General features: G+C 35.2%; 1 protein-coding gene across 2 annotated transcripts; it reads left to right on the top strand.

Moving 5' to 3' along the window:
- On the top strand, positions 1-25,486 carry LOC110450459 (protein phosphatase 1 regulatory subunit 21-like). Of its 2 annotated transcripts, XM_021498000.1 has the most exons (22): positions 1-108; positions 1,123-1,191; positions 2,103-2,246; positions 2,674-2,691; positions 7,250-7,357; positions 8,521-8,685; positions 9,391-9,449; positions 10,036-10,130; positions 10,625-10,827; positions 11,605-11,706; positions 12,475-12,563; positions 12,976-13,112; positions 14,025-14,117; positions 14,709-14,836; positions 15,907-16,074; positions 16,684-16,776; positions 17,607-17,708; positions 18,057-18,209; positions 18,948-19,094; positions 19,704-19,802; positions 19,970-20,110; positions 22,594-25,486. In XM_021498000.1, the coding sequence occupies exons 1-22, from the start codon at positions 61-63 to the stop codon at positions 22,615-22,617; spliced, it is 2,385 nt and encodes a 794-aa protein (XP_021353675.1). In that variant the 5' UTR covers positions 1-60; the 3' UTR covers positions 22,618-25,486. The 2 variants fall into 2 exon arrangements, with proteins under 2 accessions (XP_021353675.1, XP_021353676.1); XM_021498001.1 differs by lacking the exon at positions 2,674-2,691.
- Positions 25,487-26,520: the final 1,034 nt, after the last annotated feature.

Genomic DNA, 26,520 nt, shown 5'->3' with positions numbered 1-26,520 from the left:
TTACAAGCGGTAAGTCTAGAGGAAGTCCGATGTGTGTTTCCCACTTCCGGGTGATGCAGAATGGCAGATGCCGCTAAATATCAGAAATTAGCATCAGAATATGCCAAGGTTTGTGGAGATTGTTAAACGTTACCTTTTATAATAAGCATACAACTAAAAATCGATTCGTATATGATATAAGCGTGATGTATTTAGCTATGTCAGTATGTGCGATTTTGTGTTTTTTTGGTGGGAAAGCATGTGAATTACCTTACTAAAAACGCCCACCAGCCGATATCATTATCGGATTATGAGATAAAAACGGAAAGTGAGGTGTTCTCTTACAAGGGGTTGGAACGGTGTAATATCGCTTTATACGATCGTTCATTGTTGAAAATGCATGCATGTATTAATTGGGCAATTCAGGCCTAGTTGGAGGCTTGTATGTTGAACTTGTCAGTTAGATAATCTTGTATTGTGAATTATTGTAGCGGAATTTGACTGGGTCGATCGCCGGCTCAATATTGGTTAGAGCGTCCGTTTAGAGGTCACGGGTTCGAATCCCTCTCTGGCCGTGCATATTCCTCTCCTATCTATTGCATTGGTGCCTGTGACCAACCATTCATTCGCGTTGTTTCAAGTTCTGGGTGTTTGCTTTGCAAAGGGTACCCGAACCAGGGTTAGAAATAGTGTTCTATTCGGGGACAAAGGCTTAGAACATTGATATTGAAATAATGTAGCGGAATTGAACTATAATAAAAAAAACGAGAGAAATAATGTAACTTTCATTTTTCCATTTCCATGTCTAGAAAAATGTCTGTCAGCTGTTTTCACTGGCAAGGATATATAAATAAAACATTCCTAAAAAACACAAATGGTAAAGTCATAAATCATCTAATATACAGCCACTAATTATTTAATAAGTATGTTTGGTTATTAACTTTAAGTGTAACACAGAATCATAGATGTACAGCAGGTAATATTATAGTGCCAAAAATTTACATGATTTATCTGCTTTTCTGTACAACAACTAAAGCTCATTTATGAAATTAAAATATATTATTTGTAGAAATTGTTTTTTAATTGAAAAGCAAATACCTTTTCTTTGATGTACCTGAAACAATGTTTTTATTCTTTTTCCAGTTAAAAGCCCAAATACCTGTTTTGAAGAAGGCTTATCTGGACGAGCAAGGCACAAGTAACGATTATAAGGTATACATGATCTATAACTGATATTAGGCAAAACAATGTGTAAGTTTCAGGTAACCTGATGTATCCTATTTTTACCTCTGACCCTAACAATTTTTACTGGATGCAAACAAATTGATGAACAAACAAACAAGGCAACTTATTCATCATAGGCAGTTATAAAAACCAAATTTAATTCCAATAATTCAAAAGAAAAAATAATATGTTTAGTTAATTTTTTTTTTAGCTCTAAAAAGAGCCCCTCTCATAAAAAAGATATGTACTGTATGTAAATCCTGACCTACCTACCCTATAATTTCAGTCATGTTTTCTGAAGCATACATACTTTTTTTGGTCTTATGATTACTTGTTCATAATTAACTTGGATGCCAAGAATAGATGTCGACCTCAGACACTTCCACAGAGAAGGTACCAACTACATGTAGTCTTGTACTTCTGGCATATCTCCCAAAGTTATTTGAGATGGCATTTTGCAGCAGTTTTGATGCAATGGTAATGTGATGTTATTCCAGTCACAACATTGTTTCGTTTGCCATTATTAACTGCATAAAAAGAACAACACAGGTTAAACAATTTTAATAACATCTAAATACCACATTACCACACAGATTTAAACTAGTGGTGTCTCAATTAACTGATGTCTTTACTCTTATAAGTTATTTAAAGGCATGGAAGCAATCTCAAAGCCAGATCAGTCCATCAAGTTTTTCTGTAATTGATCATACATTTATTACTACTGTTGCTGCAAGTAGTTATAAATAGACATGGTCATGAATGATATCTACGAATGAATTACGGTAGTTAAAATAACATATAACTCAAAATTCCAATGAATTACAAATGTATAATGTAATGGGTTGGTTTTTTTACCGTTTCTAAATGCATCTTCAATATAGATAATTTTTTATTCACAGGATCAAATTAAAGAGAGGGATCAGGCACTACGAAAATATGAACAGGAAGTCGACAGTTTATCATTCAGAAACCAACAGCTTTCCAAACGCGTCCTTTTTCTCCAGGAAGAACTGGACACCGTAGAAGCAACAAAAAAGAAAAAGGTAAAACACACAGTGATGAACATTTTAATAGCTAAATATTTGGACAGCTTAAATACCTTCATATTGTCTGATGAATGTAAATTAAACTATCTTGGTGTTGTGAAATGAATTTCAATACCATGTGCTGTATAAATTCACCAACCTGTTAAACTTGTGGCACGCACGTACATGACGCATGTTTATACTGCTAAGGTCAAGGTCACAGCAAAAGGTTAAAGGTCAATCATTTTAATCTCCATATAACTTTTAAATATTACTTATTGAAACATGTTTTTGATATATTTACAAATACATCATGTATATCCTAGTCTACACCGAAAGGTCAAGGTCAAAGCATGAGTTAATGTGTCAAAATTATTAAATTAAAGCTTGTAAGGAATAGGAAATAGTTGTTTAGGTATACAATTTGCAATTTTGATGTTGTTAGATATTTGGGAGAGCAAGGGTAAGTAATGTGTGGTGCTATATAAAGATGATGAATTATTAACAAAGATAATATCTCAATTGCAATCAGTGATGCAGCACACTATTATATATAAATTAATGTAATTGTATCTAAAGAGTGCTAGTATGTAAATTTGGTTCAGTTTGAGTACTAATTATATCAAGAGTGTTGCAAATGAAAGTCCTTACATATTTAATTAGGAAGAAAATCAAATCTTAAAATAAAATAACTATCAAATGCAAAAATACAAACATTTCTGCTTATTAGTACAATAAATTTTAAATTTTGATTGTAACTGAATCCTGTATAATCCAGAAGCCTTAACTTATTTACCCCTGAAAACACATTTGATTTCCTCCAACCCAAGGGTTGGAATAGTTCATTATGAAATTAAAGGGGTGAATAAACCAGAACTTCAACATGATCCACTGTATAGTATACCTTTCTTTTGATAAAACGCAAATAATCCGAAAAAAAAGTACATACCGGTACTCGTTTTTTTGTGTTTTTTTGTGTAATGATGCTGTTCTGTTTAGACAGGTTTCACTGTATAAAGGTTATTAATATGTATTTTAAATTTGTACCTGACATATTTTAGTGATGGTTTGCTAGCTAGCTGTAGGCTTTTAGAAAGAATATATGATTTTTTTTTTAATAGCTTGCGATTGTATAATCTATGGGTTGTGCCAGGTACTCTTTCTGCAACAAGCACTCCTTGCTGGGAGAGTAGTCATTTAACCTTCTGTAATCATTTTTTTTTCAATTTGTGTTTTAATTAATGTATTATTAGGCTAGACCAATCATTTTAATGACTTAAACAAAATTGTCTCTTTGAATGTATTTATTTAAAATTGATAACTGGAATTTTAGTAGTATACAGTTAGGCCCTGTTTGTTTATGCGGAACGACCGGTTTGTCTGTTGTAAGTATTGTAACAGATTTCTTGTATAAATCCTGGTGGACCTGCAATTGTTTATGCAGGCCTTGCAAGGCTTTATCAAGGCTCGCCTGAAAGCAGCATCAGGTTACTGGGTCCGACCTTACTTCATTAACGAACAATTCTGGTCCAAACGGTTCAACAGTTTGGATCGAGATAAATGAAAGCGACTTAGCTATAGGCTAATGCTTGCATTTAATGCACTGAAGCACTGAGAGTAGTTCTTTATTCTTTCTTTTTCTTAAAAAAAATAAAATAAGGTTGTGTAATTACTTGCTACCTTAGCCTGTATTGGGTTTAACCTCATTGATTTAGTATACATAGTTTATAATTAGTTATTTCCATCATAATGTCACTCCAAAAAATTGGACTGTCATAATTTCTTATAAATTTGCCTGCCTCTAAACAATGAATTCTTATAATTATCAACAAATTGAAGGTCAAAGGTAAAATTCCGAAGAAAATTTGGATCAATTTGTTCAATCACCTGATGAAATATTGAATATATATAATATGTTTATTATATTGACAAAAGTGATTGAAAGTCAAAGGTTATATGTCAAAAGGTCACTTGATTACAGTATAAGAATTACTTTTTCTACTAATATTGAGGGATACATAACATTCACAATTTTTCTTTTACTAGTTTTTTTGTGTTTTTTTGTACTTAAATCAAAATATGTGAAAATGTTATTTCTATGCTCCCGCCTTTTTGTAGGGACACATGGACATACCCATATCCTTCCTGTCCAGTCGCGATTCACTAATCATAACTATACCGACTTCATTTCTAAACAGATTATCCTTTAAGTTTTTACAAAGTATGGGAATATCTCTGATCAGTTGATAGTTTGGTATTTCAGAGTCCAAAGGTCATCATCATTGTCACGTTTTCTATTCAAGGTCAAACACAGGGCCAAGGGGACATTCATGTCTTACAGACATTTGCTAGTTCTGAAATAAATGCTAATTGATTTTATTATGACCATGTCCTCGGAATAAAATTAATCGTGTCCATCATCTGTCTGTTAAAGGAAGTGATAACTTTTACTGTTTCCTGTCGCGACTGTGATATAATAATTCTTCCTGGTTTTTCTTACGACATTTCCCACGGTGACATAACATATCCTCCAATGCTGAGTAAAACCCACCTCTTTAAAACTTACAAGTGATGGTCACATCAGTGTCTGACACGGAGATACAGTTATCGATACTTTCAGTGCTAAATAATTGACTCATTTCTAAGTGACTACAGTGTAACTTCCTCAGAGCTTACATTGTGTGAAGGTTATATTTATATACAGCAAAGATATGATCAGAATAAGGATAAAATACAGTTCTACACATACTTATAATCTTTCATTGGGGATTTAACAGCTTTGTACATGTATTATTAAATTGATACTGTATACTGTCAAATTTTCAATGCAGTTTAACGTTTGCCTTGTTTGCCCTACATGATGAGGGCGAATCTGTTTCATTGATTTCATGGGTAATTTTCATCCACAAATTTATAGGTCCACAATGTAATCACATGTTTGCTGTGAAATCACTAATTTTCATGGCGTTTTTTAATTTCGTTGATTTCGTGGGTAAACGTCATCCACAAGTTCATAGGGCCACCAAGTAATTACAAGATTGATATAAAGCACTTGTCCGTTTAAGTGGTTACTCGTAATCCTTGAATACATGTACCCACTAAATGGTGTTTTGTCAGGAAATCATGAAATTTGGACCAAACTATCTTATTTCACAGTATAGTAATGTATATCCCCCTTACCAGCTTAACCAATAGTGGAGGAAAAATGAGGGTGAATTGTGCTTTAAAATAATAAAAAACAAATGCAAGAAAAATACATGTAATAGACGAGTTTCCCACAAGAGTTTAGCATAGATTAATTTGTAGAAATACACTGTAATAGTAATCATTGCACAAGTTTGCTCTGTAACTGAAATGATGTTATTATTCATCACATTAATTAAGTTGTATGTACATGTGACATAATGGATCTGTTAAGATTGTGAACAGCACTTTCGATATCAATTTCATCATAATATTGGAAATCCACAAAATTGGCTCATTAATTACGTAGACAAGATATCAGTTACAATTTTTTGTTGATTTTCAGAGTTTGAAGTCCAGAAATTTGGATACAACTGTCTGTGAATTTACTTGTGACGTCGGAAATAGAGTCTTGTGTGTACTCTTAATGTGACATCACAAATAATTGCCTGAAGAGCCCTAGATTGGTGAAAGTACTAGTGAGCTTTAGTCTTCAGTGATTTGTTTTATTTGTATTTCTACGATCACATGGACGTTAAAACCATTTTTAGCTTGCGGTGTCCGTTGTCCGTCTGTCAACTTTTTCTTTTGAACGACTTCTTCTGAAGAACTGTAGGACCTAGGGTCATGATATTTGGCCAGTAGGTACCTGGGTTGGAGTGCTATAAACTTTCCTCATTAAAATGACCTTGACCTACTTTCAAGGTCACAGCGGTCAAATATGTGAAAAATTTCAAACAACAATATCCAACAGTATGTTATGTAGACCATATATTTTTCTCAATTGCAGTAATGATGTCAAAGGTCAACTTTAAGTGCTAGTTGGGGGTCAAATGTCAACTTTGGTTAAAAGCTTTAACAATCTTCTTCTCAAGTTCCATAGGGCCCAGGGTCATGATATTTGGCCAGTAGGTACCTGGGATAGAGTGCTATAAAGTTTCCTCATGAAAATGACCTTGACCTACTTTCAAGGTCACAGCGGTCAAATATGTGAAAAATTTCAAACAACAATATCCAACAGTATGTTATGTAGACCATATATTTTTCTTNAGGATAGAGTGCTATAAAGTTTCTTCATTAAAATGACCTTGACCTACTTTCAAGGTCACAACGGTCAAATATGTAAAAAAAACTTCAAACAACAATATCCTAAGAACCATTTGGACTTAAGAGTCATGATACTTGGGTATGTTATGTAGACCAGCAGTGCAAATCTTTTTCTCAATTACAGTAGTGAGGTCAAAGGTCAACTTTAAGTGCAAGTCAGTGTCAAAGGTCAACATGGGTCAAAGGCTTTAACAATCTTCTTTTCAAATTCCATAAGGCTCAGGGTCATGATATTTGGCCAGTAGGTACATGGGATGAAGTGCTATAAAGTTTCCTTATTAGAATGACCTTGACCTACTTTCAAGGTCACAGGGGTCAAATATGTTAAAAACTTCAAACAACAATATCCTAAGAACCATTTGGACTAGAGTCATGATACTTCGGTATGTTATGAAGACCAGCTGTGTGAATTGTTTTCTTTATTACAGTAATGAGGTCAAAGGTCAACTTTAAGTGCAAGTCGAGAGTCAAAGATCAATATGGGTTAAAAGCTTTAAAATCAAAATTTCAACAACAATATCTTCAGAACCTTTTAAAAGATGTTAAAATGTCTTGTGTTCTAGTTACTAAATTTGGTCTTATTAGTTACCTATATGTCAGTTGCATGTAACAAAAGAAACAGGTGAGCGATACAGGACCTCTGGGCCTCTTGTTATTGAATATATACATGTGTAAGATGCTTTTAATGCTTTTGTTACAAGATCTCAACTTTGTTGAGTTTTTCATTACAGAACAGAAATGCAGAGCCATCAACAGCTGCCCCAATGCCTGAATCACCGGGGGTGTACAGCGAAGAACTCTTCAGCAAGATCCAGGAGAACGAGCGGTTACACAAACAGGTAACTATGTTAACTCTTTCAGGAGTTAACAGAATTTAGCTTTTAAGAGGGATTGCATGAATCAATGTTTAGGAAAACAAAATTAAAACAATAAGAAAGAAAAACAATTACCACTACTATATTGTGGTACGTAGTGCTCATGGAATGCTGTATCCTGATGATAAGTTAAGATTTAGCATTGTTAGTTATTAATTAAGAAATCATTGTTTGGTACAGGTGAAGATGTTAATTTCACAGGGACCTGAGAATTTGTTACAGCTATATTTGGACCTAAACTAAGGTGTTCAGAATAATTTTACATGTTTTAGGGATTTAGATTGATTTTCAGTAATAATGACACCTCCAATGATCATATATACGAGAAGGGAGGAAAGCTCTCGATGTCGAAATGTCGACCCCACCTAACTTTCTTGCATCAAAAACAACTTTTCTAGTTGATCTACAGGAAAATGCTTAGTACCTTTGGAAAGATAGATTAATTTTCTTTTACAAACCTCATATGCGCACGTAAAAATGTATTCCTTCTGCGGACATAAACTCTTGTTTCCTCCAAAAACACATGCCATTTAAGAGTTTCAAAGTTTTTCGCAGTCAGCCTGCCACTTTTTTGAATATTAATGAGGTTAAGGTCAGCGCGTGCTGAAACATGCAGTGTTAGTTGGTTAAGCGAAAAAATGGCTTTGCTACCAGCCAATCACACAGCAGGTCTCGGCACACGCTGACCTAAACCCCATAAATATTTGAAAAAGTGGCAGGCTGACTGCTAAGTTTAGGTCCAAATATAGCTGTAACAAATTCCCAGGTCACTGTGGTTAATTTAACCTGTGTACAACTGTGTAATGTACAGGTAGATGTTAAATTTACCTGTGCTATGTACTAGTGTTATATTTTCTCTTTGTAATATACAGGTAGATATAAGTTTAACCTGTGTTACGTACAGGTAAATGTTAGTTTAACCTGTGTTATGTACAGGTAGATGTAACTGTGTTTAATAAGTACAGCTGTTGTATTTTACCTGTATAATGTACAGATGTATGTTAAATTATCCTGTGTTTTGTACAGGTAGATGTTAAATTTACCTGTGTTATGTACAGAAAGATGTTAAATTTACCTGTGCTATGTACATGTACAAGTGTTGTATTTTACCTTTGTATATTGTACAGGTAGATGACAGTTATCGTCAGTACCAGGCTCGGATACAGGAGCTGGAAACCAGGCTAGAGTTCTATGAGAAAGAATGCAACCAGCATCAGCAGGTGCTCCAGTCCACACTACAGAAGAGCAAGGACCAGATAGACAAATTGCAACAAGAAAAGGCCATGGTAGAGGTGAGTACTGATAGAGAGAAGGGGTCCATTGGGAGAGAAATACAGGCCAGTAGGAAACTGAGTACAGATAGGGAGAAAAGGGATGGGAAATACTGGGAAGTAGGAAACTTAGTGTGGAAAGAGAGAAAGGGCCCTTAGGGAGAAATACAGGCTAGTAGGAGACTGAGTATGGATAAAGAAAAGGTGAGAGAAATACAGGCTAGTAGAAAACTGAGTACAGATAGAGAAAAGGTGAGGGAAATACAGGCTAGTAGGAGACTGAGTATGGATGGAGAGAAGAGGTCAGTAGGGAGGGAAGGACAAACTATTAAGAAACAGAATATGGTTAGAGAAAGAGGATGCATAATGTGAAAGATACTTGCTAGTTGGAAATACATTGATGAAGCTGGAGGGAGAAAATTAAATTAAGGAGAAAAAGATAATTAATTTTGGAACAAATTGCTACAATATTGAGGGAAGGAAATGAGAGGTTATATTAGGGGGAGAGAGACCGACAATGACCATATTAGGAAATAGAAGAGCATTAGGTTGAACTATATAAAATGGAAAGATAGATGAGACCAAGGGAGACAACTCTGTAAGTGATATTATGTTTTATTGAATGTAAAACTACTACAATGCACTAATCCATAACTTTTCTGTTATGATAGCATAGGCATACAAAATATCATTATTCAACATTTATATACATTTTTGTTGTTTCAGGTTAAACTGCAAAAATTGGAATCTGATGTGAAAAGTTACCGATCCAGAGCTGAATTATCGTAAGTCTGAATTATCGTAGAATTATCGTAAATCTGAATTATCGTAGAATTATCGTAAATCTGAATTATCGTAAGTCTGAATTATCGAAGAATTATCGTAAATCTGAAACAAACTTTATCTTTGTGAAAACCAGAGGCAATGAAGTCTTACTTGATGTATATTTTCTGCAAGTCTGTCTTCGTAAAAACCTGAGTGAAAGATTCAGCTCTACCTAGCTGTACAAATGGACACCAAGGCTGCATTGTTTAAAGCTGGATGGGCTTATTTACAAGATAATCAAATTATTTCATAGAGTACATGTATATGTTATCAAAACTTAAAATTCAAAAGGGAATTATGTGCGTTGGGATTCAAAATCTTCAACTGAAGACAAGAAACACAGAAAAATAATTGTAAATTTTCAGATATTTGTCAAAAGTCATATTTTCAACAACTGAGCCAGACCGCTGTCTGTCCTTGATGAACACATTGATTCTAAATCACTTCACAAATCTGAAACAGGCGAATTACTATCCTCTGATGAATGTTTGGCCCACAAGCTAATTTGTAATTAAAATATTTGACTATTTTTTTCTTTGATTACAGTGAAGAAAAACTGGACGGTGTTCAGTCCCGTCTTCAAGGTGATCTACAACAGGCTAGAAAAATAATTGCTGACAAACTACCCTTCATAGATACAAGTGAGAAATTTAATTACAACTTGTCAAAAATAAATAGAAACTCCACCTTAAAAAGATTTTTTTAATGCAATAATGTAAAATTTAACTATGATTTAAAAGTACTTACAAGCTTTTTGTTTTGTTTGTTATTAATTTAAAATTGATACATATTGATAAGACTAAAAGGAAACAAAATGGGGTTGAAATATTTTTAAGCAGTTTTAATTGAAATATTGATACATATTTGTAGACGTACGAAATAAAAAAATTAAATAAAAATGAAAGATCCATCAGTACTTGTACTGTGATTCAAACATTGAAACATATGTACTGGTCATAGAACACATAGTTTGCTTTTTGTTTTTGATTGTATTTTTTTCTTAAATTGGTACACGTTTGAAGAGCACAGAGACTCCAACGGTTTTTTTTGTAGATCCTGCAGTAACTATAAATACTACGTACATATTTCTATATCTTTCACTACCTGAGAATAAAATATTGATACGTGTTTGCAGAGCACCGAGACTTAAATTGCCTGAACCTGCCTACCCATGATAGGAAGCACCAACTACGAGCACGAGAACTGGTGAACCAATCAGTGAACCACCTGTCAGAACTGGTTCAGGCTCTGTCCAACTTCTACACCTACTCAGAACAGAGGTCCAAAATATACCCCATTGATGGACTTAGTGAACCTTTAAGTTCCATCAATCTACTGGTAAGTATATTTACAAAGGTAGCTACCTTACACATCATACCTGTGTGTAAGAGTCATCTCCCCTGAAACAAATGTTTATGCCCCACCATAAAATGGGGGGGGGGGGGGGGGGCATATAGTGTTGTCCCATCCCGTCCCATCCCATCCCATCCATGAGCGGGGGCATTTATGTCTTACAGATATTTTCTATTTTTTTCATCATCATTCAGGTCCATCCATCCACCCTCAATTACTAGAGCCTCCATCTAGATTTTCGAGGGTACCGGGTACAAACTCGGGTCTGGCCGTGCATTTTTTCATCTCCTGTTACAATATAATAGAAAGTTCCAGATGTTTTTTAGGGCATAGCATTTCTAGGCCATACATGTTAATGGCAAAACTTGAAGGGGATTCAAATGAGCCTTTAGGATAAATATGTAAGTGTTAAGGTGATGACCTTGTTTATTATAGGTGAATTGACTGTCTTGGAACTCTTTTGTACAGGAGGTGCTTGTCATATTATGGTTGCTGCATATGCCTTAAAGGATTGTATCCAGGGTTTTCTAAAGGATTCAGACATAATTAAACACCCATATGCATTCCATGACATTTTGTATCTTGGGGATGATCTCAAAAACGATAATTCATTACTGTGTGAATTAGACTAATAAGTAGTGTTCTTTACAATTGATGTATGTAATTCAATTTCAATGGATGAATATACACAAAAGTATGTGCAAATTTAAACTGTTGGTTTTATTAAATAACAGTACATGGAGTTTTGTCCTTACATTGCAGTATTGTAAATACCTTCACGAGAATGTGAGCTACCTGCGCCCCTGTGAGCAAGCTCTGCGTTCTTTCCTCGGTACTTTTAATGAGGATTCTTTAACAACTCTTGTAAGTAAAATATGATACAGTAAGATTTATGATTCAGTAAAAATTCTTGCTGAATTATGTTTACAACAATGTCTGTTTGTGTTCCCAGGTAAGTGTAATAGTGATGTATTTCTTGCATAAATATGACAAGACCACATGTTATGTTGGTAATATTGATCCCATAAGGACGTGTGGTTTACAGTCTGAGTAAGGCACAAAGCATTGTCCAGTACAAGTGTGGATATCTACGGAGCACCTTTGCATGACGCACATACTCGGTACGTCTTCAGGTACATACAATCTAATGATGTAAATCTGTCAGGTCCATCCAGTCAATGGAAAAGTATGTCTGACGCTGACAAATACAAGACCATCGACCTAATTGCCCAATGAAAAAAAATTTGAATTAACAGAAACTATATAACACCACCATGAATGACCACTCGGACACTACAATTGCAGGGTAAGGTACAAACGAAATGAACATGCACAAAACGTTAACATTGCTTCGGACGTGTTATAAAATATGTTGGACAATCACGCTATATAAAAAATATGTATTTTATCAAAAATCATTACAAACCAACTAAAATGTATCCCTGCTACATAAGGAATAAAACAGGTGACTACTAGGTGGCTTTGACACCATCTCCTGTAATAATTATGCAAACAGAAGAATTTAGACAACAAATATTACTAGAATCAGATATGTTATCTCTAAATTTCAAGTACTATAATGTTATAAAACTGCAAGAAATACTCATTAATCTTGAGAGCTATTTTTTTCAGGAAACTGCTACAGATTTACTGGTGTTTTCAAAGAATTTTAGATGTCTCGTGGCTTACATGAACAAACTTTTGCCTTATCAGCTGGCTAGGTATGTACACACTATTAGTACAGTAGAGAATTACATTATATGTTGTACACGAGAAAAACCTTCACGCTTTAAAATGTTCTTCTGTCTCAGATAAAATCCTTATTTGTCCAGTGTTCATTTTGTCACTCAAAGAAAAGATACTTTATATGTATAATCTGATTTGTACCAATACTCACTTGTGATGATGAATCCAACTTGATGATGGAAGTTAGAAATTTAACTTTTGCAAGTATTTCCCTATTCCTGTAAATTTCTTAAATTCGACAAACCCTCATCTCAAGCCGAAGAGGATCAGTTGCTAGTAAAAAAGGAACTATATACCCTGTAGCTAGATGGTTAGGCAGTCGGAATAATCAGTGCTTCGATGACTTTGTTTACTGTGAATCTACTTTTAACACTGCTACTTTTACAGTATAGAGGAGGAATGCGCCGTCTCGTCCTGCACCTCGACGTTGGAAAATAAAAACATGGATCTCCATCGTTCCCTCAAACATCTCACCTCCGTGTTCAACAAACTCGACACGTACATCGCTCTACTAGCCACCCAAAGTAAGTGTCGACACACTTATATATAATTATATCACTTATCCATTGGAAAAAAAATTGGGGGGGAAGGGGGGGTGGGGGGTTTATAGGAATCACCGTGTCCATCTGTCTGTCTGTCTGTCTGTCTTTCCATGATCTTTGTAAGCGCAATTCTTCCTAAATCGTGTGTTGGATTTTTTTGTAACTTTACACAGTGAAGTACATTGTAGTTATGTAGATGCGCATGAAGAAAGGAATTGGCATTTTAACTATTTTCCCTGGGGAGCAAGTGAACTATTATATCACCAAGATTATACATGATTTTATAGACCATTATTAATATTTTTATCACACACTTAGGCTAGTGATGTGTTATTTCATGACAAGTGGTGGTATTTTCTTTTATTTCTTTGTCAAAATATTAACAAATTTGAAACATAATATGCTTTAGTTGGTGAGTGTATGATGAATGAATTTCAGAATTGTACTCATTCCGTTTTCCTTTCAATGAACTCATTGAAGCTTATTTCGTTATATCGTACTGAATGAAAATTCATTTAAAATTTTCTTTATCATAAACTTTATTTATTGTACAACAATTATGAAACAAGTTTTTACAACTTATACTTATCACTCTTGTTGGCCCGGATGTTAGCGCACTGGGGGTATTACTGTGGGAGGAAATCAAAGTACCCAGAGAAAACCCATGTGGCAGGTGACCCAATACGTTTTCACGTCCGATCGGGGAATTGAACCCTGGTCGCCTTGGTGAAAGGCAAGTGTGCTATACACAGTGCCACCTGACCATCCTAAAATATTTCTTTAAATATTGTTTTAAGTCATTTTACCTTTTAGAGAATATTTATGAAAAATAATATTTAACCTGTTTAATTCCATGTTTGCAAAACTATATTCTGCTCTTGTGTGTTGGTACAGGTCAGAATCACTGCCATTACCCACATCAAAACCACTTCTCATTCTTTGTGTGTTTGTCAAAAGTTCTACAGGATTTAGATACATCAGTCAGAGGTAATGTACACCAAAAGTTTCCTCCGCTGAAGGAGCTTCTTTTGTGTTGATAGTGTTATCTTACCAAAAAAAAAAAAAAAAAAATCTTTTCTCAACCAAACAGAGATAACATTTTCTGAGAGTTATCTCCCTTACCTTTTGCTTACTTTAACCTGAATAACATATAGTTGTTTATTTTTCTCTTTAATAATAATAATGATACTTTTGCTAAAAGTTATTGCACTATTGGCAGAAAAGTTGCTGCTTAATATATTTCAGCAAATTTAGAGCAGTATATTTCTTATACCAGGTGAAAAATACATAAGCCAACTGTTCAATTCAAGTCCAATTAAATACATTTTTTTTTTTACAACAATTATGAAACAAGTTCATTTTAACTGATATTAATCACTCTTCTTTTCCCGTAAATTAGTGGATGTTAGTCCAATTACTGTTATTACCAGTATCTAGTGATATTTATTATTGTACAATAGAATAAAAAACAAGATATGATTTCTGATTGAAATTGTTCAGATTTAAATATTCCTATAAATTCACAAATTTTTAGATGTTGTGTTACAATAATCTTTTCTTTGTTGGTTTTAATTTTAGATGTGTCAAAACATTACAATTCTAAAGTATCTTTGGAACATCAGCTACCCACGGCAACACAAAAGCTTAAGACAACAGACGAATGTATCGTATCATCACTGATCTCCATGGTTACCTGTACAGGAAAGGTGAGGACCGTGAACCAACTTAGTACATTGCTGGATATTGGTATAAATATCAAACTTTCTTCAGGATAATATGTAGAAAAATGTATGCTACCATTCTCTGACTTATAGAGACTTAAGGATGTATGCTACCTTACTGTGACATGGAGAATTAAAGATGCATGCTACCTTTCTGTGACTTGGGGACTTAAGTCTCCATGTCACCTTAGTGTGATGTATAGACTTAAGGATGTATGCTACCTTTCTGTGACTTGGGGACTTAAGGATGTATGCTGCCTTACTGTGATGTAGAGACTTAAGAACGTATGCTAATTTGCTGTGACATAGAGACTTAAGAATGTATGCTACTTTACTGTGACATAGAGACTTAAGGGTGTATGCCAACTTTCTGTTGCTCAAAGATTTATAGATGTATATACTTCTAAACTGCAACACAGAGATTTAAGGCTGTAAGCTACCTTTCAGTAACATGGACACTTAAGGATGTATGTTACCATACTGTGACATGGAGACTTAAGGCTGTATGTTACCTTACTGTGACATCAAATTATCTTAATGTTCATATGAAAAAGAAATGTATGCTACTTTTCTGTATATTGTATATCCTTATCAAAAGAATTTGAACTAGGAGACCTGACAATAGTATAAACGACTTGGGTTAAAATATCTTCCCCATGATCAAGATAGGAGGTGATACTGTAATCATAACCATCCATCTGTCTGTCTGTCCCACTTGCATTTCCCAACAAAAATTTGAGTTCCTGATTCCTAATTCCTAATTCTACCAAAAAATCTTACCTTGCATTCTCACTAAAACGGTTTGCTTGAGATTGCTTTTCTGGTCCGAAGGTCAATGGTCAAGGTCATTGGTACTATAAATAGAAAACTTGATATCTTCTTAACAGTTTCAAGCACTTTGGCTAATAATACTCAAACTTCATACACACCTTCCTTACAGAAACTGCTTTCAGGTCAGAAGGTCAGTCGTCAATGTCACTATTACTATAAATATAAAATTGACTCTTCCCTCGATTTGAATTCATATTACTTATTTGAAATATTTTTTTCCTCAGGTTTCAGCATTCTTTGCCGGTAACCTCGACTTCTTTAAGGAAAACCCGGGTTACAGAACCCGTGGAAGCAGTATAGGGACAGACACCAGTATGGAGGGACCACGCTCCAGCCCAGCTACCGTCTGCTTCAGACAGAAGGCAGCAACCTACCTGTCACACCTGTCTGCGGTGAGCTAATTAACTCTTTCACCCCTAAAGACACATTTAAACTCCTTCAATTCAAAATTTGGAATAGTGCATTATTAAATTTCAGGCGTGAATGAGTTAAAGGAGTATTGTATGCTTGTGATAAACGTAAAAAAGTGGTTCTAAACTTTCGAAATGTGTCCATTTGGGGTAAAGTTCTTACTGTGTCAGCACTGCCCAGAAACTGTACAACATGGCCTTAAATGTCTACCTTTTTTTTTCTGTGTGAGCTCTACCATCAATTTTCTTTGTCATTCCTGCCCAGAAACTTGCTAATATCATTTTTATTTTTCAGCTCTGACCCTAGACTTATTCCCATAGAGTTAAATAAATGATTACAAGCACTTTTCTGTGTTAGCCCTGACCAAGGAGCGGTTTCCCATAGCATTAAATGTTTTTCATCAATATTGTGTGTCAGCCCTGCCCATAGACTGTTTGAGTGTTTCCCATAGATCTAGAGTTAAGTAAATGTTTACAATTATTTTTCTGTGTGAGCTCTGCCCAGAAACTGTTCCACATAAAATGTGTAAGCTCTGTCTTAAGAGCTATTTCCCATAGCTTTGAATGTTTACTGTGAATTTTCTGTGTCAGCCCTGCCCCGAGACTGTTCCCCATAGAGTGGCTGTTCAGAACCGGAAGGTATTGCTCAGCTCAACAGAGAGTCGTGAGGGATTGTCCAAACAGGTGAGTACAATTACAGGTCTAACAGTATACAATCTCTTCCTGTCTTAATTAAAATGTAAACTTTATTTATGTTACAACTATTATTTTACAAGTTTTACTAATCGCTCTTGTTGCAACTGGCCCAGATGATGGCACGCAGGGGGGGTCTTAATGTGGTAGGAAACATGCTTAGTTACCCGGAGAAAACCTGCGTGGTTGGGCAGGTAACCCAATTCCTTTTCACGCCCCATCGGGGAATTGATCCCCGACCGCCTTGGTGAAAGGCAACTGTGTTATCCACTGCCCCACACGTCTTAACTCAAGTGTCGTTAGCAGATGTTTAGTCAGTAAATGCAAAACACCAATATTTTTCTTTCAACTGAACATGAAAATTATGTCCCTATATTGTTGTCAGGTGCATAATAAAACCAAGATCTTAAACTCCCTTCCCTGTAGCCCTGGATGGTTGGAGGAGGATTGGACTGTAATATGTGACACATCCTGTAACAGATAGGTGGATGAAAGCCATAAATGACAGCCTACACGCACTATGACGTCACTCCGACAGTGATTAACTCACGATTGGAATTATTGCCGCCAAATGTCGGCGTTTAAAATAGTTCCGTTGTTTTGACTGCTAAATTGTATGTCTGGTCATACCAGATCTGTGCTGTCAACAGGCCAGACCTGAGTCAGTAAGCTATATTGTTACACATTAATCTGGTTACAGCTTAAGAAAGCCCAGACAAGAGTCAGTAAGGTATATTATTACGCATCTGCCTGGTTTACAGCTTACGAAAGCCCAGACCTGAGTCAGTAAGGTATATTATTACGCATTTATCTGGTTACAGCTTACGACAGCCCAGACACGAGTCAACAAACTGGAACAGGAAAAGGAACACTGGATGTTAGAGCTACAACTACTGCAGATAAAACACGACAAGGAAACGGAGGTCAGTGACGTCGATAAACACGTTTAGGCTTCACATGGTGGGATTCTTAATATTGACGACAGTGTAACAGACTTTTACCTGTTGCTCAATTCCATTTGATATCATATTTATCAATACAATATTTATTAAGTTAAGAGATACCATTTAACTACACCATCTTCAAGTAGACTTGTAGTGTTTATATCGGTGGCAGCTCTCGGTAAAAGTATTGCCTGTCATTTTCAAATTTTTCATGTATGCTTGTACGTGAGATAAAATAAAAAATAAAAAAAGATTTTCTAATGGAAAAATTGGACATCTTTTCTTAAAATTTGTTTTTAGATATAAAAGTTTTATCACTTGTTTCAGAAAGTGCAGAAGCTTGAGAAAGACCTAGCCGGCAGGCTTGCCTCTGGAGCCCACAGAGACTCCATTGAAGACAATATCACTAAAGAGCCGTCATCCAGGACCTGGTCACTAGATGCCGTCGTACCTCTGAATCCCGAAGCTAAGGCTGCCATGGTAACAGTCTATTCTACTTTGGCAGATTTTAATTGTACATAGGATTACAGTTGCCTTCTAGCTTCGAGCTAGGGGAAATTTTCCTTTAGCTCAGTGGTAGAGCGCCCAACTATAGGAACCTGGAGATCGAGGGTTCGATCCCCGGTGGTAGCACACTATTTTCAATTTTGTTAAACTACTATAACTTTAAAGTGTGTACTCTTAGATTTAACAAGAGACCATTCACTGTGTAAAAGATACAGTATAAGTTTTAAATTCTGACCGGTATTAATATTTTTGGTTGGGTGTGTTGTATAAGATAACTGTAAAAGTGACCTTTGTAATATTGAATTCAGGAATTCTTCGAAAATAGTGCTTTGAGTAAATCATATTTTTTTTTTTTTAAATTCAGTTTCTTTTCTTTTGAAAAGATAGGACTGGTCCATGAAATATGTATCAAAATTTAGATTTAGCCAAAACCCCCAAAATATTATATATGTCAGACCAAAGACACGTTTTTCAAGTACATGTAATTTCTTAGTTCTTAAGTGTGTGTTTTTTAAAGCAATTCATTCAATTTTGGAAGCTTATAAATGAAACGAATAACATGTATTCAGCTTTGATTTTTTTTTTTTTTTAAATGTACTAATTCTAATTCTCGAAAATATTTCAGGCAGAAAGCCATACTTTATCACATCTTGTCATTTAGGTAGAGTTTCTGTTTGGCCAGAAACAGATTTCAGTGTTTGTATTTTTCAGTTTGGTAAGTTAGACATGGCGTCTACTAGCTCCAGTGATGCAGAGACAAGGGAGGTCCTGATCAAAAATCACTTCACCAACAGAATTAATGAGCAAGCACTACAACTACAGCTGGTGGAGAGTAAAGCAGTCAACTTTCACTCAGAGGTAAGGTCAGGGGCCCAGGTCAATGGTGTCAGGATCAATTCATGTGACAGGTCAAAGCTTAAGGTTCAAATTCTATTGATTAGGGTCAGAAGTTCCTGGATACGGTCTTGTGACAAGGTTCAAGGTGCCAGGATCAAGTCATGTGACAGGTCAAAGGTTAGGTGATATGTGATGGGTCAGGAGGTTTTGGATCTGGTCTTGTGACAAGGTCAAAGGTGCCAGGATCAGGTCATGTGACAGGTCAGAGGTTAGGTTATATGAGTCAGGGTCAAAAGTTTCTGGATCCGGTCTTGTGACAAGGTCAAAGGTGCCAGGATCAGGTCATAGGTCATAAAAGTGTCAAAGGTAGTAATAAGTCAAGGTCTCAGAAAGTAGGATAGAGTTCAAATGTTGATCAAAGATCAGGTCGTGGATCAAGATCAACTATTTATTGATTAGGTTATGGGTCAAGGTCAGTCATGCAAGGCCTATGATCAGAGGACAGGCAGGAGTTTACAATGTATTGCATGTTCAACAGTCCAAAACCCTACATCTGCCTTCATAGTGTCTCACACATTGTTTTGTTGCTACAAGCTTCGGATATTTTTATCAAAATCTTGTTTGTTGTAGGTGCGAGCATTACACAAACAATTACAGATCGCGGAGAAATCCAAAACTCGGTGTGAAGAGGAGCTTAAAGATTCTTCACAATTCCTTGCCCAACTGAAGGTATGCTGTCCTGGGTTGACATATCTGTTTCCGACTGAGAATGCTATCCATTTTGGTGTTAAGCTCTCTGATTGAAATTTAACTTATGATGATCAAATTTATGCAAACAAATTAGATGTTGAGGTTTAAAGTTAAATCAGACTTTTGTTTGACATTATTATATTCAGGATGAACTGCAGACAACAACAAAAAGTTACGAGGGTCAACTAAGTATGATGAGCGAACACTTGGCCAGCATGAACGAGAAGCTTGCCGAGCAGAAAGATGAAATAGATGAACTAAAGGCACAAAAAGTACCACAGCCAAAGGTCAGTGTTTTTACTTGAAACTCTTGCAGTGGCCGTCTATTTTAGAGAAATTTCTCCAAAATTTGCATTGGGTTTCCTTATTCTCAAATCATGTCATAAGGTACTTTGTGCAGTGATGTCATGACATTTTGTGTAGTAATGTCATAACATTTTGTGTAGTGACGTCATAACATTTTGTGAAGTGATGTCATAACATTTTTTGTAGTGATGTCATGATATTTTTTTAAGTTATGTCATAACATTTTGTGTAGTGATATCATAACATTTTGTGAAGTGATGTCATATCATTTTGTGTAGTAATGTCATAACATTTTGTGTAGTGATGGCATAACATTTTGTGAAGTGATGTCATGACATTTTGTGAAGTGATGTCATGACATTTTATGTAGTAATGTCATAACATTTTGTGTAGTGATGTTATGACATTTTGTGTAGTGATGTCATAACGTTTTGTGTAGTGATGTCATGACATTTTGTGTAGTAATGTCATAACATTTTGTGTAGTGATGGCATAACATTTTGTGAAGTGATGTCATGACATTTTGTGAAGTGATGTCATGACATTTTGTGTAGTAATGTCATAACATTTTGTGTAGTGACGTCATAACATTTTGTGAAGTGATGTTATGACATTTTGTGAAGTGATGTCATGACATTTTGTGAAGTGATGTCATGACATTTTGTGAAGTGATGTCATGACATTTTATGTAGTAATGTCATAACATTTTGTGTAGTGATATCATAACATTTTGTGAAGTGATGTCATGACATTTTATGTAGTAATGTCATAACATTTTGTGTAGTGATGTGATAACATTTTGTGTAGTGATGTCATAACATTTTGTGAAGTGATGTCATAACATTTTGTGATGTCATGACATTTTGTGTAGTGATGTCATAACATTTGATGTCAAAACATTTTGTGTGATGATGTCATTACATTTTGTGTGGTGATGTCATAACATTTTTTGAAGTGATGTCAAATTATCTTCAATAATATTCATCAGTTTGGAAATATGTGATATCAAAGTTTTACTTTCTACACAAACAATGTATGTATTAAATGTGTCACAATGTTTTAGGACTGACTGGTCCCTTTGTCAAGCTATGACTGAGTGAGCAATTTGTATTTTATACCCGCACAACGATGTGACTATATTGTATATTTTTCATGTCACTCGACCTGAGACATTTCGCCTATCGATAGGGAGTGTATACACACTGCATCAGATAGGTAACAGGTAGGGAGTCGATCTATTCTATCCTGTTATGTCAGTATCGGGTCATACAGATGACTCAGTTGGTGTCCCCCCTCATCTCTGTTCATGTTCTGAGTTTTTCTGATTTTGATTGCTTCTTTGATTCGTCTTGATTTGTTGTGTTGTTCCTTTCAACTATGCTAGCATTGTCCAAATAAACGATGTGATTTTGGGTGTTAGCGTGATCTGTTAATGCCGATTTATTGTACTGGTTGGCAGATCTTTCGCGTGTACATCTGGTGAATGTGATGTTGCCCATTTTCTCAATGTCCTTTTGATGTTCCTTCAGAAATGTAAAAAAAATCCTTCCAATTCCACCCATATATGACTGCTGACAATTTTTGCATAAAATTTGATACACAATTCCAGTTCTGTCTAAAATGTCAGTCTTGTCTTTAGGGTGCACCAGTAACTGTCTGAGGGGGTCAATAGTCTCATCCGGGTACTGAAATGGTGTTTCCTTATCACATGTGCAAACGCCTCAGATGTCCCCTTCACATCTTGTGTAGTTATCATGTCATAACATTTTGTACAGTGATGTCATAACACCTTGTGTGGTGATGTCATACCATTTTGTGTAGTGATTTCATCATTTTGTGTAATGATGTCATAACACTTTGTGTAGTGATGTCATAACACTTTGTGTAGTGATGTCATAACACTTTGTGTAGTGATGTCATAACACTTTGTGAAGTGATGTCATTATTTTGTGTAGTGATGTCATAACACTTTGTGTAATGATGTCATAACACATTGTCTTAAGCATAATTTTCATTACAAAAAATTGCAAGCTCATTCCCATTCCTTATGATGTTTTGTTAAAAATCATCCTATGCAGTGCAAGCTGTCTATGTAATATTTAGTTCTCTGATTTTCAGGGGGAAAAAAATGAAATTCATATTCAATGACATTAATATGCATATATGTAAATATATGTGTAGTAGATGTTCTTAAATCAACTTATATTAGTCGCTCTTGTTGGCTCAGATATTGGCATGTGGGTGGGTAAGTAAGTTTTGATATACCTAGGAGGATACCAGAGTACCTGGAGAAAACCTGTTGGACTGTAGGTGACCCCATGCCTTTTCACGTGCGATCGGGGAATCAAACCCCGGGCACCTTGGTGAAACAATAGACAGTAGTGTACTTTTTGAATGATAATTTGTTGGTTCAACTTATTCTGACAGATTTTGTATTTTTCTTTTTTCTTTCTTTTTTTTACAGGAGAAAAAGAAATTCAGAAAATGATGAAAAACTTTTAGTGTTGATAATTAAAGAAAGTGAAGATGGCTGACGAGACTGATGACTATGAGGCTTGTTTTCTGTGATCCAGTGATCGATGCAAGACATATTATTCCTTTGTGTTCAAAGTTGGAACATTCTCCACTTTAATTGAATTATGCATGCACAATTTCTAAATCTGAAAAGTGTCTACTGGTAAACAGTGTTGCTGATGAGAGTCGACAGCACAAGGAATATATTTCATTGTGATCTTTATCACAAGAAAACTTTCGTATTACTTTCCGGAAATATGGTACAGATGTATATAATATAATGTTAAGATTTTCCAGAAATGTAGTGTTTAGGGTCAAATGTGTTTGAGTCTTCAGATAGGAAGAACCGATACAGTATATATTTATATATGGGTTCTCTAACAAGTGATAATTGCTTTTCATGTTTATCTAACTCAAGTAAGTTGATTTTCAAATTATTTTTGACACAAGTTTTATCAAGTGTCTTTCATAATTTGAAAATTAACCATGTGAGTTGGATGAACATGATAATCAACCATCACAAGTTTTGGGGATCTTTTTTCTCCCACATCATTCAGATATTATCTATATGTAGAAACAACACATTTTTCTTGAGAATTCGTTATTCCTGTTTCCGATCAGTGAAACAATTGCCATAAACTATGATGTCTTATAGAAAGTAATGTGACGCCATAATTAGAAGATTGTCCTATGATATATAACATCCATAGTGTGTAACCAAAAATGTTTACCAACTCCTAGCAGGTTTATCCAATGAGTGGGGAGTGAGGAAACCTACATATATAGTGGTTGTGGGAGTGAGGAAACCTTTAGTGGTTGTGTGAGGAATATGTATTGGGAACAGTCTGTTACAGTGGTAGGTTGTATAACGTGTTGTTTTTGTTGTCACATATTATCCATTTATTCTGACGTAAAACTGGAGGTCAATCCAGTTAGATAACAATTTTTAGGGCATTTCTATGTCGATTCGGACACATTCATTTCTGAAATGGCAGGCTAGATGACATGGAAACTGCTGTGTTATCATCAGGTGACGACAAGTATTTTGTTACTGTAAAATCACTCCTATTTGTGGTGTTTATAATTTTGTTTATTCCATGGGTACTCTTTATCCATGTATTCATACATATATGTCTAAGTATCTTTTATTCATACAAAATCATGTTAATGCAAACACATCACATGCATACATTGTTACTGTATTTCTCAACGTAGATCCAGAAATTTAGAAATTTGAATTCATAACATCGGCAGCTATATTTGTCACTTTTAAAATGGGTTGGATTAAACATTTACGATGATATTTTTGAATTTGTGAATGACTCCCATGGTTAGCACTGATATGTGTCTTATGATGCATAAATTAATTTAATGTAGTCAGACAATTACTAGTCGTGAAATGGATTAAGAGAGATCAAGTCAATATTTTCTCTAACCTCAGACAGAGATATCCCACATGCACCATACTACCTTGTGCTAGATTTTTCTGTCTCCTACAATCTGTCTGGTACCTTCGTGTGACATTTGTCTCAAAATTTCATATACCGGTAGTGAATTCATGTTCATCTGCATATAAAACACTTTTTTCAACCCACAATTAAAATATTCTAATTTGTCATTAAATGTGTAATATTACATCGTTAAATGTTATCTATAATGTGAAACATGTTTTTTTTTCTTTTCTTAGCACATTCTATATGATTTTTTGCAGAAACATAACTATAAGTCGTGCTTAGGGCATTTTAATTTGAGGCCCAAGACAGGATACCTAACATAAACTATACTGAAACTAAATGGGTTTTTTAACTAATTTCATGCAAAAGAAATCCTGTAGCTGAGTAAAATCAGGTTGCATGTATCTCAGACTATCTACTGCTCCATCATTAGCCTCGAAGCCTTAAACGATCGTGAAGTTAAAGACATTTAACTACTTATGTGTACCCGGTAAGATTTTTAACAATTTCTCTGCTTAAGTTTTTTAATAGGAAAGCATTAATGAAGTTAATAGAAATGTTCATCAGATTTTTTTAACTCTTTTGTGTCTTCCCATGGAAAAAAACTTTTATTTCCCTTAAAAAAACACATGAAACTTTGGCCTTTTGAGTTCCTTATCCATACAGATATTGTATATAACCCACATCTAGCAGTCAGTCAGTTAGGAATTCATGTCATCAGGGCTTTTCTCATTTGCATAATACAAATATGTAAGGAACCTTGTTTATTTTGAAAGAATTTGATGTGTGACTGGTCATATGCTATCATTGGTGTTTAGTGGTTTGTATGCTTGAATACATGGTATATATGTGTAAGACCTTAGTTTGCTAAAACTGACCATGCACCCCTTGCATGATTGAAAAACAAGTTCCTGCTATAAAAAAAGATACCTTACTGATATGCTACACGCACATAAAATCCCAAAAAAGGCTACGCAAATAGTCCTGTGAATATGGTCATTGGACAAGGGAAATGAAAAATTAACTGCTTGCTTCACCAAACCCTACTGCACAGGGACCTCATAATTTAAATTGTTACAGCTATGTTTAGACCTAAACTAATTAAGGTGTTCAGAGTAATTTTACATGTTTTAGGTGTTAAGACAGACTTTCGGTAAAAATCACACCCTCAATGATACGGAAAGTCGATATAAACTCCTAAAACATGTAAAATTACTCTGAACACCTAAGTTTAGGCCCAAATATAGCTGTAACAAATTCTCAGGTCCCTGTGCACCAAACCACCCGGTATGGAGGAAATCATTCTATTTATGTAACTATTGAGTTTTACCTGGACAAGGTATCTGTGATATGTATTGTATATATACCAAATAAAGAAGACACTGCAGTGAACAAGGTTGTTTGTTTTGGTAATGTTGATTTTGTGACGTCACTGAATTATTTATCAACATGTTCAGGATGTCTGTCCCACTGCACTAGATACAGTTACCTCCCCTTAACCTTCGTTTGGATGACGAGCACATGTACAAATTGGCCTTAGTACATCCGTTTACCAGCTACAGATATATTCATCTGCTGGATAACAGAACTATATAGCTACACGGAAGTGAAGTGGACGTAAAACCAATCAAGGTTGGAATCCCGGTCTAGCGGAACTGCATTTTTTACACACAAAAAATACTGTTGATTATTGTCTTTTGTTTATTTCATCTCTCTTATTATTTCTCATACAATTCTCGCATTGTATGGTTTTCTTTACAGAAATGATTTATCTAAGGTAATCATTATGCCGGAAACCCAGTTCCCCATATGTAGATACAGTTTTTGGCAGTAGCACGGGGACTAAAATGTATCCTGAACGAAAATAGAAATTAATATATTATTATTAGTACCGGGACATATCTTCAATACTTCTTCACCTGGAGTAACCAGATTTGATGTACAAGGAACTTGGGATGGCCAGAGACGTATGTCTCTGGAATGGCGGAATGCAGAATGCAAGAAGAAGGGCACTATGACCTCACTGTGACCTTTGACCTTAACTTTTGAAAATGCTCGGGGCATATTTTCTGTACTATTTCACCTGAAGTAACCAGATTTGGTGAACAAAGACATCTTTGGATGACCACGGACTTAGATAACTAATCTAATTCCGTGGGATGACGGACTGCAGAATGCAAGAATTAGGTAACTGTGACCTATGACTTGACCTTTGACCGTCACTTTTGAACATATTTTCCGGGGCATACACAAATGCATCATCTATACTGTTTCACCTGGAGGAACCAGATCGGGTGTACAAAGCTATCTTGGGAGGAAGGAGTGCAGAGTGCTGGAATTAGGTCACTGTGACCTATGTTTTGACCTTTGACCTAAACTTTTGAAAAAGTTTGTTCGAAGATTCTTTCCTTATGTTACATGTA

Source organism: Mizuhopecten yessoensis, unplaced genomic scaffold, assembly GCF_002113885.1.
Source record: "Mizuhopecten yessoensis strain PY_sf001 unplaced genomic scaffold, ASM211388v2 scaffold5229, whole genome shotgun sequence".
Lineage (NCBI taxonomy): Eukaryota > Metazoa > Mollusca > Bivalvia > Pectinida > Pectinidae > Mizuhopecten > Mizuhopecten yessoensis.
Note: the sequence above shows the minus strand (reverse complement) of the source record. Positions and strands in the feature narration are given on the sequence as shown.

What these genes read in the sequence shown, in the direction of transcription:
- LOC110450459 (XM_021498000.1), top strand. Translation starts at nt 61, where the DNA reads ATGGCAGATGCCGCTAAATATCAGAAATTAGCATCAGAATATGCCAAG. An exon ending in CGCTCTACTAGCCACCCAAA is followed by an intron (nt 13,113 to 14,024) that starts GTAAGTGTCGAC and finishes GTGTTGGTACAG; the next exon opens with GTCAGAATCACTGCCATTAC. An exon ending in CAGTCAACTTTCACTCAGAG is followed by an intron (nt 19,095 to 19,703) that starts GTAAGGTCAGGG and finishes TGTTTGTTGTAG; the next exon opens with GTGCGAGCATTACACAAACA.